Below are 20,550 nucleotides of genomic sequence, written 5' to 3'. Positions count from 1 at the left end.
CAGGTCAAGATATCTTTTTGGTAAATAAAATAACGTATGTAAACTGGTTCCCGTCCGACTACAACACTTTGTTCGTGTGTAGCGTAATACAAGCGATTCCAGTTAGTATGTAAAATAGTAAATATGAAACCGAGTGCGGTAGGATGAGGCAATAATCGACTTCCGTAAGTTCTGGTCAATGGTATCGGAAACATGCCGCTGATAGCGTCATTTTCCAAAAAAACATGACCTTGTGCAATGCCAAGATACAGGTATCGACAGATTGTAGAGCCATGAATGTGCATATGTATAAAACAATAACATTTAGTTTGCTTTTAATTCACTGATAACAAAGTCAATATTAATACCAATAAAGACAATATTTAAAGATATAATTACATTGTTGAATTGGTAACTTTTTAGAATAAGTTTATTTCGAGGATCGATAAGTTTAACCGGATCGTTTTAAATTTCTGGTCTCGGCAAACAACATCTCCGTAAAAAAAGAGGATGTGCTATTCCGTTTGAAATAAGTTTTCTACAGGAACAACCAAACTTAAAAACCAAATTTTTATATCTATGGAAGAATTAAGTAAAAGTTTTAAGTAATTTGTGGTAACGAAATCCCCGACTTAATCATTTACCAGTAATACAACAAAGAAACATCACCATCCAAAAAAGGAAAATTAACAATAGGGAACGAAAAATCGTCCCTTTTGTCGTAAATTATAGTGTAGTTTATATTGCTGCTTACTCTTCTCGCAAAATTTGAAAATTGTGTTACTGCAGCTGATAGAGATTGTTTGAAAAGTCACTGACGATGATTTGGTTCCCGCTAACTAATAGCCTATCAAGATAAACGAATATATATTCAACAGATAAGCGGAACATAAGTTTATTCCTTCAATCTTTATCTGAATCTGCAGAACTTACTTGACTTGAGACTTCTCAAAAATTATGTTCGAATGGTGAGGTAAGGTGGGTTGGGGTTGTGCATCTCTTATCTGGTATGGTTAAACTTGATTCTATGGGTTTGTTGCATGTGTATGATTAACGGAGAAACTGACCATATCACAAAAGCTTATCATTGACTTATGTAATATGGAAATTGAAGTCATTGTCAGATAAACCCTAACAGACAAACATGTACTCTGAATACGGTGGACCTATTACTTATGTTATCTGAGAAACGGACGTAAGCAAGAAAATTTTACATTAACCAAATCAGACAACCATGAACACCTTTTAATGATTCCAATCATCAAATAGAGTTGCTTATAAACATTTTGCTTATCATATTTCAGACATAAACCAAGGAACAATGAAAATGACTGATGAGCCTGCCAGGAATACTTATACTTGTACATCTACCAATCATTCCACTCACCAAAACGTTGACCGTGGCTTAAATTATCTTGAGAAATAGACCTAATTATGGAACATTAACATTAACCATGAAACTGAAGTTAAGGTCAGATGACCCATTTCAGACGAACAGGTACGCCTTACGATCGTTCAGTACACCAGTTTACATATTGTTTATAGTTTTTGAGATACAGCTTTAACATGAAAACGTACCCTTATCACTGATCAATTAAATTAGGTCAAGGTCAGACACAGTCTATCCGTAGGCCTTGTAATGATTCTAAGTGCTAAATTTAGTGATTCAACGAGTGAGATAAACACGAAATAAAAAAATTGGTTTTTTTCAGTAGAAGCTCAGGCCAAGGACAATTCACATGGCAGACTTAAATTTCGTGACATGTTAATACTAGATTTGAAGTATCCAGTTTCTTCATGGCACTGGCTACGGTTACATGGAAATGTAACAATACAAAAAATATTATTGTTACATTGGAGACTAAATGCCGGAATGCATGGTTGGGTAAGGACCTGATTAATTACAAATGTAACAATAATTATTGAGGCTACGGTTACATTGCGTTATTGTTACAAGAAAAACAACAAGTTCACAGTTTTTTTGTTCACAGTTAGCAAACTTTGCTATTGATGTATCATTTTTTTTAGAACTGCGTTTGTATAGCTGTATGAAATTTGTGTCTTGATATTGTTTCAGTTTTGTTTCATACGCATCCCAAGTTTTAAATTTTTCACCCAAAACAAAATTGGCAACAGGAATCTCTTCATCCATTGTTCAAAGTATAATTACAGTAATAAGTAGTAGGTGTGCAGTTAAATACTTAGAAGTGAACACTTTTCTCAGCCCGATCTCAACAACAAACCATTGAACTATATTTTTCGCCTTTGGCACTACTAACCTGAAGTAGTATCTTTAAGAACATCAAAACCATTAATACGTAAAACTATTTAATCACCATTTGTTGAATAATAATATTTATTATTTATCATTATTACAAGTATTATTTAGTACATATGAAAGAATTAAGCACCAAAACTATAGAAGATTTAAGTTTAATAAATCTAGCGTACATTGCTGTTTTTCATGTAACAATAACGCAATGTAACCGTAGGCTCAATAATTATTGTTACATTCGTAATTAATCAGGTCCTTACCCAACCATGCATTCCGGCATTTAGTCTCCAATGTAACAATAGTATTTTTATTATTGTTACATTTCCATGTAACCGTAGCCAGTGCCTTTCTTCATCCTACTGAAATATAAAGCTGTATACAAATAAGACGTGCCGCCGTCATAGCATCAACTATCAAAATTCAAATGGAAAAATTCTGCAGGTAAGTAATCGATACCTTTCGGATTGTCACCTTGTCTGTCAACTACAAAATTATTTCATTTATTTCCACATCTTATCACAAAACTGGTCAATTACACACTGCTTTAGCAAGCATACAAACTTCTGCCAATGACATTAAAGTTTCGACTCCTTATTGGTACATGTATTCTCCAGTTTAATAGGACAGTCTGCAACCAGTCAATCCAATTTGACTCTAAGGCGAAGAGTACTCGGAAACAATAGATCACTGCTCTTGCATCAATCACCTGTTTGAATTCCCACAATTGAACAATAATTGTGAGCTTTGCATAAAATTTTACTAATTACTAATTTAAAATTTACTAATTTCATATGCTAGTGAGCTGCTTTCAAATGTGGATGCAGATTTTCTTCTCAAGGAATACATTAGGTAGAAAATTCTGCATTACTCTGCATATTACAAGGAATATTATATAACTAACATTACCGGTGAATAAAAATAAAGGGTTATTTGTGATCTCTCTGTCAATTGACGAATCTACAAAAGCAAGTAATATCATTTAGATTTTAAAGTGTTTACACCATTTAATCTAAATTCAGATGTGTGCTTTTAAAATGCAGGATTTTCAACAAGACAAGACCAGACCTTGGCAGGGCCTTTAATGTTAACAAATGATTCACACTTAAGTTATCAGAAAGTGGTAGAAATCTGGAAGGATTAAATGCTAAAAAATATAAAAAAACTAAAGGGAACAAATACCATTAGGCACATGGAGTTCAATGACGCCCTGGGCATGTTCACATATTACATTTGCAAACAGGATAGCACATCCAAATTTTTAGGGTGTATTGTTTAATGAGCCTATAAATTTAGATATTATCCGAACAGACTTTTTTTTAAAAGGTTTTTCATTAACACTGCAATTAGCATGATTAGTTCTTAAAATATTGTTTTTATCAGTATATTGAAAATAGTAAATCATAACCCAGTGGTGGATCCAGAACTTTTCATAAGGGGGGCCCGCTGACTGACCTAAGGGGGGCCTGCTCCAGTCATGCTTCAGTGATTCCCTATATAATCAACCAAATTTTTCCCACAAAAGGGGGAGCCCGGCCCCCCAGGACCCCCCCCCCCCCCCTGGATCCGCCTATGTAACCAAACTGAATATTATTGTTAAACACATATGTACATTCAAGGTCATACAATGTCAATACCTTTATTTCATCATTGCACAAGGTCATGTCTTTCTCTGACTGTTAATGAGGTCTGACCACTAAATCCATTGGGTGGTGGATGTGTACTGATTGATATTTTAGTCTTATTAGTTGTTATTAGCTTTGAACTAGCTTTCAGTAACTGAGAGTACTTTCAAATCTGGACTTTGTGTGTGTTTTTATCTGCTTTGTATTGATATGAGTTGAGCCCTTTTCAACTGAATTTTATACTGTACTGTTACACCACTGTCCCAAGTAAGGGGGAGGGTTGGTGACGGCAAACATCTTTAACCCCATCACATTCTGTATGTGCCTGTCCCAAGTCAGGATCCTGTAGTTCAGTGGTTGTCATTTGTTACTGTTTATACATATATATTAGTGATGTCTGTTTCTTTTTTGTAAAATCTGATGTCATAGATGGTTAGACAAAATGTTACCTTTCCTGATTTTATAGTGTGAATTGTTAAGTTGTGGTAAGATGAGATTAACAATAATATAAAGTCACATGGTTTTGAAAACAGCATTGTTTTGTTGATTTTTTAGGTAGTAGTTTTTGACTCTCTTAATCTGACTGTACGTATATTGGGGAGGTGGTTGTATTTAGTGAGCAAAATATTCCCCATTATAACAGTACCCAAAAATAAGATATAAACAGTAAAAGATCAAAGCACTTTTAATGTCTTTTATTATATTTATATAAATAAACATTTATGATTATATCATGCTCTCAGTGATATCCAACCTACATATAAGAATTTCATTTTTAATGACCCTTCATTTTTAATACAACCTACAAACCTATATATCAGATGAAGGAATTGCAAAACTTAATGTTCTTTCCCCTTAAAATTTTTATATAGCTGTAGATTAATTTCTTTTCCTGGGTACCAATTTTCCTGAACTAGGATAAAATTGTATTTTCATGGATGTTGTATTTTGTGGTTTGCCAAAGTCTGCACACAAGCCTATAGAAAATTGGTACAGTCATAGAAATTGGGGTTTGGCATTTACAAGACCGAATTGATGATTCTTCAAATTTTTCTTAGGAATGTATTACAAAATTAATAAAAATCGACAGGACCGAATACATTTATACAGGACATGTCCTGTCATTCCTGTACTCATTTCGAGGACTGTTGATACTTGGTTGAACATTTAAATTTTTTGCTCACCTGTATCCAAGAAAATTGACATCCAATGAATAATACTAAAATCCACAGTATACTGAAAATTTGAAATTAAGAAATAATATTATTTGCTTTGAATAGTGTTTTGACTCTTTTTGTTAAAATAAAATCCTCTTTATTTCAGGATTTGCCGAGGACATTAGCCTTATTTAAAGTACTGGATGTTACAGAGGACAAAAACAGTATATTATCAAATTGGAAGACATTAAAGTTGGGAAAAGTTATAAAACAGATTACCTTTTATTCAGAAACACTCCCAAGACTTTAGTTATTTTCAGTAACTAAGCACTTTAGTCATTAGAAAAAAATGTATCCTATGAAAAAATACAAGTAATTCTGAATCTGATTTTTCTGTAATTGCAATTGAAAGTTTAGAATTCATAGGAACAAAGCGGGAGTCTCTTCTACTGACATACATAAATAACTTAACTCAAAAAGATATTTACCTCCAAATACGAAACATGCTGTCAAAAATTGGAGTGAATATGAGATTAACATATTGACATTTTGTTACATTCTTATAACATGACTCACTGTTGAACTATGTCAATTTTTGGTTTGTTTATTAACAAACTTGGCTATCTCACTGAGACTCCTTTTGTTTCATATAAGCTGGAAGTAATTTCAAATGTGTTTGATATGTTAAGTAGTAAATATTTGAATAACATCATGCATTTTTGTTCACTTTATTCTTATGAATACTGACATTAAATAATAAATCGACAAGTTCATTTACTTTAACCTCTAAATAATCTTGAATTCATGATTTATAGGGGGTGACACACCACAAATCAACTGAAAACATACATGTCACTACTTCTAGTTACAAAGCCATGAAATTTACTTTAAACTGTAACTTTATAAATACAAATCATGTTTAAAAACACCTTACGAAAATTAAATATAAAATCCTTCTATGCATAGATCATCAATCAAAACCATCCATACTTCTTGTCTTTGTTTTCCTCTTCTGTGTATTTTTCCTCCATTTCTAAGAAATAGTCCCTGTCGTAACCCTCTAATAAGTCTTCCTCCATACGTTCTACCTTTGGTGTCGGTTGCTGTGGGAGGTTACGCATGGCTGAATCAAGTGGTAATACATTTAGCTTACCATTAGATATACTTAGAATACCAAAGTCTTGTAAGTGTTTGATGGCCTCTGATGAATCAAATTCAATTTTGGCACCTGTTTTCTTCTCGATCCATTCCTCACATTTTCTCTCTAAATGCAAATCTGTAATATTTCCTGAAATAACAATTAAATCAGAAATTATCTTGCTGGATACAGCTACTGCTAAGACTTAGATATAAATAAGATGTCAAACCATGGCAAAATATTTAAGAATCATTAAGATTGTTATTGAAACTGATATACTTAAATCTTGAGGCTATCTAAAGGAGGATAATTGAAAATATCATACTATGTGTAGCAATTTCAAAATGCATAAAAAAAATGGGTTAATAAAATATATGTTCTTTCACTGATTGATGAACTCATTTAGATTTTATGAATACTATTTTGCACAAAAAACTTAATGTCAAGATGTCATAATAAAGGGTCTGTTTATGATTGATGTTGTCTTCATTGATAATAGCTACAAGTTAAGGTAATATTTAAACCAGGCTTCAAAAAACTATTTGTTGAACAGTCACTGCAAAATAATCAATATTACTAATTTATATGAAATTTTAAAAATATGTTTTGCAAACAACAGAGACTGAAAAGATCATGCAATTGTCTATAATAATTGTCAAACATTTGCCAATCAATCATACATTATTATTCATCCATTTCTTTCATTCATAAAAGAGCTCCTTATGGTGAATATATGAGTGTCCAGATGGGGAGTCTTATATATAAGGATCCAGATGGGGAGTCTTTTTTGAGGGTCCTGATGGGGAGTCTTATATATGAGGGTCTGGATTGGGAGTCTTCTTTTTTCTTTAACATTTAACGCCATGTTTCTCTATAATTTTTTAAGCCATTGTTCTCTATCTTTATATTTTAGCACCATATTGTTCTCTATTCTTTCTTGATATTTTTGCCAATTATTCTTTATTCTGTTAACCCCTCCAAAGACCCCCATATACAGTTCCAACCATTTACAATACTAAGAAGTTTATTTCATTTAGTTCATACCTAATTCTGTTGGTACAAACTGAATGTCCTTCTTCATTGCTAATACTGATCTATTTGTCAACAGAAATGTGTAGGCCATAAGTGCCTCTTTGAAACTTTCATCTTCAGCTCGATCAACCAACAAAGCCAAGGAGCCACGGTTATTTGCTACGTTTTTAAAATATAATTGTCTATTTAATCGTGCAAGGTATTTATTTCTACGATTATTGTACACAGTATATGTACGACCTCCTAACAGTCCAGCCGTTATAAATACAACCAAAAACCAATCAATATTCAGATGAGCTAAAATCGTGACACATTTCCCCAAAACAGATGACATTGCAAGGAAAGCCGATCCTGCTATAATTTGTTTGTCTCTAGATTTGATTACTATTCTTCCGTCTGGTAATAACATTTCTAAACCATTCACTGGAACTTCTTTATATACTTTTAACATAAGTTTCTGATCTTTTTTCAACCTTAAAGCTATCACAACACGTTTGTAAAAGGCCGGTCCATCTGTCTGCTTGACAGGTGTCTTCCAGAACTGTAATTTTTTATACCATGGAATACTAATTTCTGGTTTCTCTTTTCCTAAGGCCCAAATACGAAGAATATCAAAATTGTTCCTATCCACTTTGACCTGTAAATATAAGTCACATAATTTATTCTTGTGTAGAAATTCAAAAAGGAAACATAGTTTACTTCAGTGAAGTATAACAACATTTTAAGACGTTCAGATACTGAGGCTTCTTCAGTTACTTTGCTATTTCTCTAAAAAAAAAAATATTATAAAATTACCAAGATTCATTAATTGTTTCCTATAAATTTAATACCTATTTGTATTGTTAAAATTTAATTTAATTTCATGCCTTAGAATACACTGTGCCATTACAGTAACAGTGTATGTCTTACATTATCATTTATAGTTACACAATTAAATTTGTTCACTTGTCAGGAACTACCAACTAAATATCAAGTAAGGAAAATAAATTATCAATTATCAATTAAAGTTCAATGAGAATAACTATTCTGTTTATCAGTTTATGGCATTTATTTTTTCTCAAAAAAAAATGTATAAACTCAACAAATTTAAGCAACTTAAATCAATTGAAACAATGCACTAACAGTCAAATATATACTTGTAACTAAGGAGATTTAACCAAATGTTTATTAATGCAGGTTGAATGCATATTTTTCACTTTTGTGCTTATTATTCCCCTGTCAACTGAGCCATGCATTTGTCTGTAGTTATCATTGTAAAAATATGGATTTTGTTCATAGTAAGTCTGCCTCAGATCCAAGGTTCATATATATATTTCAATGGCAGAAAAGAAAAATTTACAAAAAGAGACAATCTTTGATAATTGATTTGGAAAGGGATATGACATTTTTTGATGCAATAAATGGATCACACATTAACGAAAGGCACTTTTAATCCTGTTTTGATAAAGTTTCAAATTTATTTTGCCAAAATTAAAATCTTTTAATCTATGCTCAAGTAACTAGTTCCGAGAGGGAAAGAAAATACGATTTGTTTGCATTAAAAGTTGTTACAGTGAAATAACATACAACCAGTCTACAAAATCAAAGCTTTCACAATGTTTCTTAAAAAATAAATTATCTATATTTTTTTAATTTCTTTGCTTACAAATAAAAAATGCTGTTTCATGAACTAAGTAATAACAGAAAATTACCGATGAAAAAAGCAACAGTTTTGAACACCTGGGTGACTAGATATTGCCTTTGGCCATTGAGAAAAAAGAGAAATGACGAACAGGAAAGCAACTTCTTAGCCCTAGTCGCCCAGTAGCAAGAGCCATGATTTCTTAACTGGAAACATCTAATTTAATCAAAGAGCTGATTGCTCTGAGGTGGAAGAAGATGCATAAAAGGTAACTTGAAATACCATAAAAACAGCCCACACCAACCCAGCCTGCTTTGTCCCATTATTGCTTTCGACGTATTTTTTTCTACCAAAAATAATAATACTCATAACTCAACCAAAACTCACTATACTTAACATAAAAATCTGCAAATACTGTTGATTCAAATTACATTTTCTATAACTAAATTCCATACATTCGTCTCAGCATGGTCAACTTGATGCAATGCAATATCGCCAAGCGATTTGGTTTCACTTGAAAGTTTTCTGTCAAAGGCAGATAGTTAACTTTAAAAAAAAACTGGCCACCAAGATTTTAGTCAAGTTTGCTAAAATTAGGGTTTTAAATAAAAAAACATATATTGAAAAATTCTAAATATATCCAATGCAGATATGTGTTAGGCTAAGGATTGACCGGTCATGTCAGGTGATGACCTTGCTATGTTATTGCGATAATTTAGAGTCAAGCGCACACGTGAATCTGCTGGTGTTTTACACATCAAACGATGCACTGTCAGTTGACAGAATCACGTGTGCGCTTGACTCTTTTAGCATTTCAAACCCGTTCATTTAAAGTGCTTGACCCATATATCATATTTGTTTTTCATCTAATATTTTTACACAAAAGTATGAGGGTAGGAAAGGCATTTTCCGTCAGGAGTCACACAGCCCTTTTCTGAAATTTTTTATGAAAATAAAACTATTGACAGCAACGAATTACTGGTTCCGTACTCGAGTCTCGATAATGTGTCATTTTTGTGTGTACAGTACGCACAGAGAGTTTGTAATCGCGAACTCTAATCACGGATTTCGGAGTGTAGCGGTGTCACACCGCGAATCACGGATTATACTCCCAATTTCCTCCAAAGATTCTCTCCCAACACCGCGTGGCTGTTAATTGGTTTATTGCCCATCGGATGTACTGAAAATTAATGACGCGTGACAACATAATCGGATTAGCCAGATTTATTACCTTTGTACATTTAATCGATCTTGATTGCACCTGTGTGCTTTAAAACACGGTATTAAAATTTCCTTTCTTTGACAGATAAAAATGTGACATTTTCATTCAAAATAAGATAATTATTCTTGTATGTATTTGCCCCATGTCATTGCCATTTGAAATAAAACGTACAAACGTATAAAAATACGAATAAAACACTTTTTTTGTATTTTTATTATAGTCCGGTCAGGTCATAATTTTTGTTTTTTCAACAAAGACGATTTTACTACAATTAGAATCTTTTATGACCTACTCAGTGAGCAATATCCGGTTCATTAATTGTTCAATATATAAATATCAACTGGCTTAAAACAAAATGATGTTTTTACGGTAATTTGTCCAATCTAAACCCAAGAGTTAATTTATCGGATCAACAAGTGAACTCTGTTACTTTCAATTTATTTTGCAATGTAAAATATTATATTTCACTACCTCGGTAGATTACCGACCTGAAATATTTGAACTCAGAAAAGAAACTGTCAAGTGACAACTCTGTTGAACGAAGGGAAAACGTTGTGTATGCAGGATTTTTACGATCTACACATTTTCACAGAGGATCTCTACCAACGCCCAACAGGAACTGAACGACATGCATCCTGTTTTCATCTACCATTTATGTATATTGTTGACCATGGACGTATAAATAATGTCCAGGTTTATGTCCTGTGTTGACTGAGAAACGTAAAATTAAAAGGCTGGTGTTCGTTTATTCAGAAAAGGATTATATTTTAGATTCCGGTTAATCAATTGTAAAAGGACCTTCTAGAGCCTCAATCTTAAGGCATACAAATGTCAATCATTCCAAAGCAAATTTAAACCCCGAATGAATTTTCCCACGGTCATCCAGAAAGGTCACCTGAGTTTACTGTTACGTGATAATATTTCCCGCCAAATAAAAATCTCGTGGACAAAATTGATGTCACTATTTTTAGCATTCAATATTGTGATCGAAGTCAAGTTCAAAGTTCAACCACGGACTGTTGATCACTGAGATGTGTATCGTCTTCCCACGGCAATTAATTTCTTTTAACAAATTTAAAAATCAATGTCCTTTAAACAAAACACAAGTTTACATTCATTGTGCGTAAATGAATATTATGCAACGACGAGTTGATGCAGTTATAGAAGTATTCCTGTTGTAGCCGAAATGTAATTATTTATCCTAAAGTAATGCCAACAAATCGTAAAGAGAAAATGCCGTAGACTTATTAAGCATAACGAATGGTGAATAGTATTTTCTTTTTTACTTGCATATACAAATTTTAAGACACGTAATTTTCTTTAAACTGCTCACTTTTATATTCAGCGTTAGTTTCCGTTTATTTTCACGCAAGTATGTCTCTTTTCGTAAATAAAATAATTTACCGATGAACTTAAGGTCAAAATCAAGTATAGTTTTTGTTATAAAACTTTAATGCAATTGAAAGAATTAACAACAACATTCTGCTTTTAAATCTTTAATTTGTTTCAAGCAATTATGTAATCGTAAAATGAAAATGACGTGGACTTATTAGCATAACGAATAGTGAATAATATTTTCTTTTTTACTTGTATACAAAACTTTGAGACATGTAATTTTCCTTTAAACTGCCCACATTTATTCAGCGTAAGTCTCCGTTTATTTTTACACAAGTATATCTCTTTTGTAAATTAAATATTAATTTACTGACCAGAAATAAAACGAGGTAAAAATCAAATATAGTTTTTTTTTAATAAAACTATTTTTAAATGTACAGTGTAATTGAAAGAATTAACAACAACGTTTTGCTTTTAAATCTTTTATTCAGAAATATAACCTGATTATTAATAGACAGGAAATACAATTGTTTAATTACATAAGTAATCTCACATACCTTGACTGTCGCGTGCCGGTATAGATCAGAAGGATTAGGGCAATTAATTACCTGGTGTGACACCGCGTCACACCGGACTGGGAGAGATGTCGCTAATACAATAAACAAAAGGTAGCGAATTTACGCGGAAGTCGGAGGGAATACTCCCAAATTTCTCCGAGAATTTAGGGAGGGATGTCGGAGTTTCCTGGTGTCACACCAAGAAAAAACTTGGTGTTCGGAGTTTGGGAAGCCTTTCGCGAAATTTGTACTGTACCTTAATGATGAATAATGGTAAAGAGCTGGACTATTCAGTTGTTAAATCCCGTTTTTATCACTTCTAAAACTTTGAAACGTATTAAAGCAATAAAAGCAATCATTGGGGACATTCCGACAATGACCGACATGAAAACTACGTACTTTCGAAATGGAATCTGTCAACAGACATTAGTTTGTACATTGATATTTCTGTCAACAGACGGTGCATCGTTTGATGAGTAAAACACCAGCAGATTCACGTGTGCGCTTGACTCTTTATTATCGCAATAACATACTTAGATATTCTAACTTTTGTTTTAAAAAACACATGTTGTCTATAACTGGGATATGACTCAATTGATTGCATTAAAGATCTGAACGCTGACGGAACAACTAAATCCGTGTATTTTTTCAAGCATTATTGATTTGGAGTCGTACTCTCCACGTATATACTTGACTTTAACTCAAGATGGATTGTATGAATATATGACAATTCTGTTTATCATTATTGTGAAACTTTCTGATGCACAATTAAATTTCCCATTTGTGCACATGCGCAGATACGTAACCAACATGGTTTAAATTAACCCAAATAAAACCAGTTGTTTTATTCCGATAATTTCAATTATTAATCTACCAAAGACAATTATTACAACAATCAGTGAGAATTCTTATCATGACATATTAATGCTCCAAAACAAGCCATCAACTTTTAATTAATTTTTGTTCATGTGTGTTCATGAATTTCGAGAATTTATACCATATAAATATCTGAATAAGTTTATTAAACTTTAATACCCATAATATTATTATTTTTTAATAATTGCAAGGACGTATAAAACGTCTTTGATAAAAGCAGTCAATATAATACTTCCACGATAAAAGTAAGAAGTAACTCAGGGTGAAAGTATATGAGGACGAACTCAGGGCGAACGGACCAAGGGCGAACATGTAATCAGGGCCAACCGACCCGATACCAAATTCACGCATGCGTACTACAAACTCTACTTTAAAGACATCCGGTTACAAGTAAACAAATAACGTTCATGTAAGATGAGATAAAATCTAAATTTACATAAATAAAAGGGTTGATATTAATACATTAAAACATGAGAAATTATAAAACTATAACGATAGTGATCATTTTTCAAGCCTAACTAATAAATTAAATGATGCAGATGCTTAGATCATGTGTAAACATCGGTGTCAAGATATGGCACGGAAGTTGTTATGAAATTGTAAAGCACAGAAAGGGATACGGCATACGTCCTGGTGACGGTTCAATGATTTTACATCCGGCAGTAAAGGCTTTCAGAAGACTTGAAGTCTTCTTCCACCAAAAATTTGAAAGAATTCTTTTGTCAAAATGTGTTGTAAAAATGTCAGAAAAAAACAAAGCAAAAACATTTTGCAGTTTTTAAGAAAATGGAGTGGATTTAATTCTTCTCAAAAATACACATTTCACAATTTTGGGTTACAGTTGTGTTTTTGATGACTACAAAATTTTAGAAAACTGTCTAATTTAATATAATTAGACGCCCTTGGTGTCATTTACATTGTGTCAAAATTTGTAACCAAAACATTTATCACTTTAAAAGATATTGCTGTTTTTGGAACTTGAAAAGAAATGTACAGAGGAAGTATTGCATTTTATTGTATAATGAGAGATATTTTAAACATCCCTATTCTTGATGTTTGCATATCTTGGTTTTCCAATTTTGATCTTGACACATTCATCCTGTTGTTTTCATAACAGTTCAAAAAAGTGAAAAAGTAAACTTATGTGAAATTTGCTTAATTTACAGTATGTATAATCCATGTTATTTCTTATTGGTCCTCTTTTCTTTACATTATTCCAAAAATGACCATATTACTGGGATATGGAGGTTTCAAAAAGCCTTTTTATTTAAAAGATGTCAAAATGACAGAAAACTAGGTTTTTCTTACATTTATTAGTGTCATTTTTAAAGCAAGCAGGAGCCATAACTTTTGAGAGTAAAATAAAAAATGGTCTATACCAATCCTGACCTTCATTTTATAATATTTAAATTTGAAAAGGATCAAGCCATAACAGCTTGCATTGTTTAAGCATAAAAAAAAAATTTAATTTACAAACCCTAACACCTTCAGACACATCATGTTCATTCATAGATCTAATGAGAGTATTTTCTGAGAGTTCATGAAAGTTTGCCTTCTCTACCAAGTCTTCTAGTCTTTGTAATAACCAAAACTCATTGTCAAGTTTCTCACGCCTGGTGTACTTTCTGGTTTTTACTGTATCTTTATCAGGATTAATAGGATCAAACAGTGCCTGAAAATTAAACAACTTTATGTAAATAATATTTTGCTTATGCTATAAACACTTGACAATGGTCTTGGTTGTTTGATATTTTGAAGGAAACGATAAGTTGCACTCCAATGTTGTGCAAGATAAACTTCCTTTCTTTTTATTAGCCTCAGCTGACCTAGGGTCAATCGGCGTAAACCATGTCATTGAACAATCGGTTCTTATTGTGACTTAATAACATAAGAATTATGACATAGGAAATTAATGGGAAAGTGCAATAATTCGAAAGTCGTCTATTGTTAATTCTAATATGACGTGCTTCTTTCGCTTTGTAAACAACATCGTGATAAAATTCTCGATATATCTATACTTAGCCCAGACTCAGAGATATACATAATAATGGATGTTACAATATACCTCCCACGTAAATCCACATGTATTGGAACCTATTTGCAAACGCTTTGCCGATTTTATTGTTTTAAAAATTGCAATTAAAAAAAGACAAAAGAACTTTTATTCTTATTCGGATGCATAATAAAAAGAATTAATGCGCAAGAGCTCAGAGAAATCAACAAAATCAAAATAAAATAAAATTCCGTGAAAGTCTATTAATATTTTTGGCGCATTTAAGTCATTTCAAAACATGATGTCATACAAATGAAAACACTAGAGTTGAAGGTTTTCCGTTACGTGAACCATCGACATTCGTATAATATTGTATTAAAATGGATTTTTGAGGTAGGTTTTGTTCTATTTTCTATTCTATTGCATTTTTCGCATATTTACTGATTTCAGCAAGTCAACATGGCGGATCCTTAGTTACGAAATGTCAACTTTGGATTTGACGGTAGCTTACGAGAAAAACATGTAAATTAAAAATGGCAAATATTGGGTTTGAGAAGTAAAAGAATTTAATATATTTTTTTCTAGCGGTTATTCACGAAAAAGTCCATGCAAGCTAAAGATTTATTAGAATGTTTGAGCTTTATCTAACAGGGAGTAAAAAAGAACAGCCACACACATGGCATACCCACCCTCGCTTCAGTTTTTTAATGACCTTATTTGTCCTATTAGAATCGAAATAATTCATGGAAGCCATAGATTTGTTGTAAATTTACACATGGCCTGGGCCGTGTGTAAATTTCCAACAAATCTATGGCTTCCATGAATTATTTTTTAATTTTACATTTTTTTAAGTGACAAAGATATTTATTCTCTCTTAAGGTGATGATAAAAAAATTTCTGTAATCATTTGGAAACAATATTTTTCATCCTCTACATGTGAATTTGTGTTAATTTTTGGACAATAAAAAATGTCAGCATAAACAATGATGACATCACAAGTCAACTTATGTCATTCATATTTTTCTATCAAGGTTTGTACATCTTCTGAAGTATAAACATAATTTTCAAAATAAGACGCAGCCCTATAATGCATGTCTACTTTACATCAAAAATACACTTTCAACGGTAAGTGTGATATATAGTATGTGAAAATGCAGATGTTTTTTCAAGAACGATAATGTCTAAATGTCTTTACCTTAATTTCATTAAGAATGCCATGGTATTTGTTTACGATTGCTGAATCTAGTCCAAGAGCAAAATCTGTATAAATTTTCTTCTCGCTTTCACTTAGAAAAGCTTTTTCTTCAACCAGTAATCTAATCAACGACTGTCTTGTTATTGGAATGTACCGTTCTCTAAAATCAAATGATAAGAACTGAAAAATTAGCCATGGGAGAAATGCATCATAGAAACATAATCACTGTTGTTTATAATTCTCACCAATTGTCAATATTATGCTGTTCTATAATTCTTTTTATGACATGAATTAGGATAAAATACAACAAGAAATATGTGCAGAATACACATGATACAGTCAAAGATAATTTTAGTAAATAACATGCATCAAACTTAAAACATGTTACTTTAATTATTCTTCCCTTAGTTCATGTAGTTTATTTATTTTGTATTTACTTTGTATCATAGATCAAATTTATTTTTTCAGTGTATGTTCACTGGTTTTAATATGTCTTTTGATTGAGTTAAGTCATTTCAATTGATATTTTATAGTGTGTCTTTCTATGTTGTGATGTTACACTATTGTTTCAGATAAGGGTGAAGGTTTGGTACCATTAAAACGTTTAAACCCGCTGCAATTGTTTGCACCTGTCCTAAGTCAGGAATCTGATGTTCAGTAGTTGTTGTTTGTTGATGTGGTTCATAAGTGTTTCTCGTTTTTTATATAGATCAGACCGTTGGTTTTCCTGTTTGAATGGTTTTACACTAGTAATTTTTGGGGCCCTTTATAGCTTGCTGTTCGGTGTGAGCCAAGGCTCCGTGTTGAAGACCGTCCTTTGACCTATAATGGTTTACTTTTATAAATTTTGACTTGGATGGAGAGTTGTCTCATTGGCACTCATACTACATCTTCTTATATCTATTATATCTGTTGTATCTTTTTTCTCTGGCTGACTTGTATAAATTCTGCTGTGCATTAAAATACAATTCATTTTGTCCTTTCTATTGCCCCAATAATGAAATAATGTGTTGATGGTTGAGCGAAAGGGTAATTGTCTGGTGTCTAGTGTATGGGACTGTTCGATGGATGTTTTTATGTCACTGGCTAGCTGATTTTTGTGAAAAGAAAGCTGAAAGTACAAGTACATAGCTTTCACATCGCCATGACTCCAGCAGTATCCACCATGCAGTAACACATAGAAACTGATTTCTGAAAATGCAGGCAAATGTGTTGGGGGACTCAGAGCACCAAGCTTAAGGGTCACAGGGATGCAGTGTGTAAACCCAACTGGTGCATGGATATGTCTTAAACTCATCAACCTTGCCATGTTATGGATAAATAACCATACAGATAGGGATGGCTGTCTGTTAAGGAGAGACAGCTCTGAATAGAAACATGGGTAGATCATGGCTCATAGTTGGGGATGGCAACTGACCTACATGTAAAGAGGAGCACTTTGACAAAAAATCTATTGGTCCTCCCAGTTCAAGGTTGATCATAGTACAAGACCAACTAACTTGTCTCACAAAACAAAACCATTATGGAAACAAGGACAAGAAACAAAATTGAGATTATTGGAGACAACTCATCCTTGCACTATGTGCCAAGAGGCAAAGCAAGGACTATGTAGCAAGTAGGTAATAATAATAAATTATAAAATAGTATAGCCGTATAATCCGAAATCTAAATGTGTCAACCATTTAAACAAAATCTCATAAATCCAGAAAGTTTGTAACAGTTCCATATTAAATCTTTATCTCTGTCAATGAAACAAATTCTGTCCAAAGCTGAAAGTACTTCAAACTTGATTCCAATGTGATTAAGCATTTTCATGTCAAAAAGGATGGTATCTTAGTAAGGGACATGACATTTACGTAAAAAAAAAAATTCCCCGATTCTTCAAAAGTTCTGAAGTTTGGCCTAAGAAGTTAATTGTTTTAATTTGTAGCCACCTTCAGAGTTAGGATTTCATTTTTGTATACTTAACAAATGAAAAAGATGGTCTCATGCAATGTAGTTTTAATACAAGATTAGACTAGAGTATGTGTCCATAGAACATGATGCCCTACGTAATTATTACATTACCATGTTCAGTAGACTGTGAAATCTAGGTCAAAACCCTTACTTGAGATACATATTAAACATGTGTACTAGGTTTCAAATTTATGAGACCACGAACTACCCTAAGCTTATAACATTTCCATGCCTAGTTAATCCTGAAATCTGTGTCAAAACCATAATTTGGCACATACATGTACAAAAATAATATGATATGGTACATTGTACATGTATGATTGCCAATACATTGTATATGTATATCAAACAGTTCACTTAATAATTATAAACATGTGTTCATGTACAAACTACATTAACCAAAACTTTGACCTGATGCCAGACAGACACAAACCAGAAAACATAATACCTCTCTCGTAGGCAGGGCATAAAAAAGCCTCCTTGCCTCATCAAATATTGGCCTATAATTTTTGTTTTGTATGTCATTAGTGGTTTCTTCAATCCTATTTTTAAATACCAGAAAAATAAATATGTACTGAGGTAGATGTTGGACCAGCTATTGATTTGAAAGATCCTGGTAACTAACAAATTTTAAGTACTACAGTATCTAGCATTTCTTTTTGTAGATATATATATATACCTTGCATTTTACTTTGTGTCAACACAATCAAGTATTAAAACTTAAAACAAAAAAAAACAAATCTGTAGCAAACATATATTTAAATATTACTTGTACAAATCTTCTTCCTCTTCTACTTCTAGAACAGGTGCAGTTACAACTGCATTCTTTGGATCAGTCTCTGCTAGTTTATCATTTCCTACACATCTAGTTGTTGAAATTGTACGCCACTGAATGTGTTGACATGTCTTCAGTTTGTAATGTCTTGGTGCTTTTAAAGAACATATGGTGAATTCATTATGCAGCAAACACTGCAAATAAAATGTAACAAAATTTGACATTTAAGAATGTTTAGGTTTGCTCATGTAACCCAAAAGATTGACCATAAATGATTATAGTACATTGTATTTCAGAAATGGATCTAACCACAAAAAAACTTAAAGTTGATCGATGAACCATGATAATAAGGTCAAGGTCAGATGAACCCTGCCACCATACAATTATTACATACACCAACTATAGTTGACCTTATGCTTCAAGTACCTGAGAAACAGACCATACCATGAAAACTTAACATTGAACAACGAACCTTGACTTCATGGTCAAGGTCAGATGAACTCTGACCGACAGTCATGAACACCTTAAAATCATTCCATACACCTTATATACATTGTAGTAAACCTTTTGCTTCTAGTATCTGAGAAACTGACTTAACCATGACAACATGACAATCACCCATAAAGGACAACTAAAATACTAGGAAATGATTGCTCTGATATTTGACAGCCTTTTTTGTATATGCTGCGGTCCTGGTCATCTGAATACTGATGGCATTTTGTGGACTACTAAAACACCTTCTTTTAAGTATGACTGCGAATAAGGATTCATATGAAAATGGAATTGCCTCTTCTTTACCTTTTTAAAGTAATTTGTTAAATTTGGTCTATACCAGACATACAATTTTGAGCTTTACTGACATAAATGGATGTATTCTGAAGATGGATTATGGTACTGCACTGTAGCTATTTTGAGATAATTTATGGAACCCTTATAATTGGATTGAAGCTGGAAGTAAGTACCTGAGGAAATACATCATATTCCATTATTGTGGCTGACAAGTAAACATGTATGTAATCTACTTGTTAAAAACCAGTAAACTTTGGGCAATCACCAGGTAGCACCATCTTCATATTAAATCATAATGCTCCCAAAGAGGGCATAAATGGAAGCAGGGTCTATATACTATAGCTTTTAAAACCATGTGACATTGCAGCCAACATATTACCAGTTTTTGATATTTTTAATGAAGGGGCCATACTTTTTAAGTATTTTAATACCACAAGTTTGTATCTCATTTACTAAAAAGAAGCATACAATTTCCCCCAAATAAGTATATCTGATTACTAAAAAGCATGATGACAAGGGAAACAAAAATGCATCTCTTAGAAACCAATAACCTTGGGCGGTTGGGAGTTCATTAGGTTACACCTGCCTCACATTAGAGGACTTAGATTGCAAGGTCCCTTTTATCCATATAGCTCCTCAAGTGATGCTATATTGAATAACTGTTTAAACAGACCTCGTCTGCTTCCACATGTAACTTGTGCCTCATATTAAGAAACAAACATAAAGTCTTTAAAGATGCCAAACTGTTACTGTTAGAAAACGGTATACACAAGGATGTTAATTTCTTAATTGTTCAAGCCAATGTAAGAGGTCTGACTTTTGAAATCAAGAGAAAAAATGACATAAATCGTTAAAAGCATGGGCAATAAAGAAATTGGTGAGACCTTAGCTCCTTTTGCTACTTGTTTTACAAGTCCTGCTTTTCGAGACAGCAGAAGGACAGCCATACTGCCCGGTTGCAAGTCTGCCTCGTAAAAGCGTTTGACAAATTTTCATTTTCTCCTTGCTGCAAATCATTCGAACAACAT

General features: G+C 32.6%; 1 protein-coding gene across 1 annotated transcript; it reads right to left on the bottom strand.

Annotated features, from left to right (window-relative positions):
* Positions 1–5,745: 5,745 nt before the first annotated feature.
* LOC127700828 (transmembrane protein 143-like) lies at positions 5,746–20,511 on the bottom strand. The gene is made up of 6 exons (XM_052204513.1): positions 20,407–20,511; positions 18,728–18,927; positions 16,003–16,162; positions 14,292–14,486; positions 7,216–7,840; positions 5,746–6,321 (listed from the first exon to the last, which is right to left on the bottom strand). Exons 1-6 carry the CDS (start codon positions 20,467–20,469, stop codon positions 6,008–6,010), a joined length of 1,557 nt encoding a protein of 518 aa, XP_052060473.1. The 5' UTR covers positions 20,470–20,511; the 3' UTR covers positions 5,746–6,007.
* Between the last annotated feature and the right edge of the window lie 39 nt (positions 20,512–20,550).

Source organism: Mytilus californianus, unplaced genomic scaffold (assembly GCF_021869535.1).
Source record: "Mytilus californianus isolate M0D057914Y unplaced genomic scaffold, xbMytCali1.0.p SCAF_5, whole genome shotgun sequence".
In the NCBI taxonomy this organism is placed as follows: Eukaryota; Metazoa; Mollusca; class Bivalvia; order Mytilida; family Mytilidae; genus Mytilus; species Mytilus californianus.
This window is presented reverse-complemented; position numbering and strand designations above follow the sequence as displayed.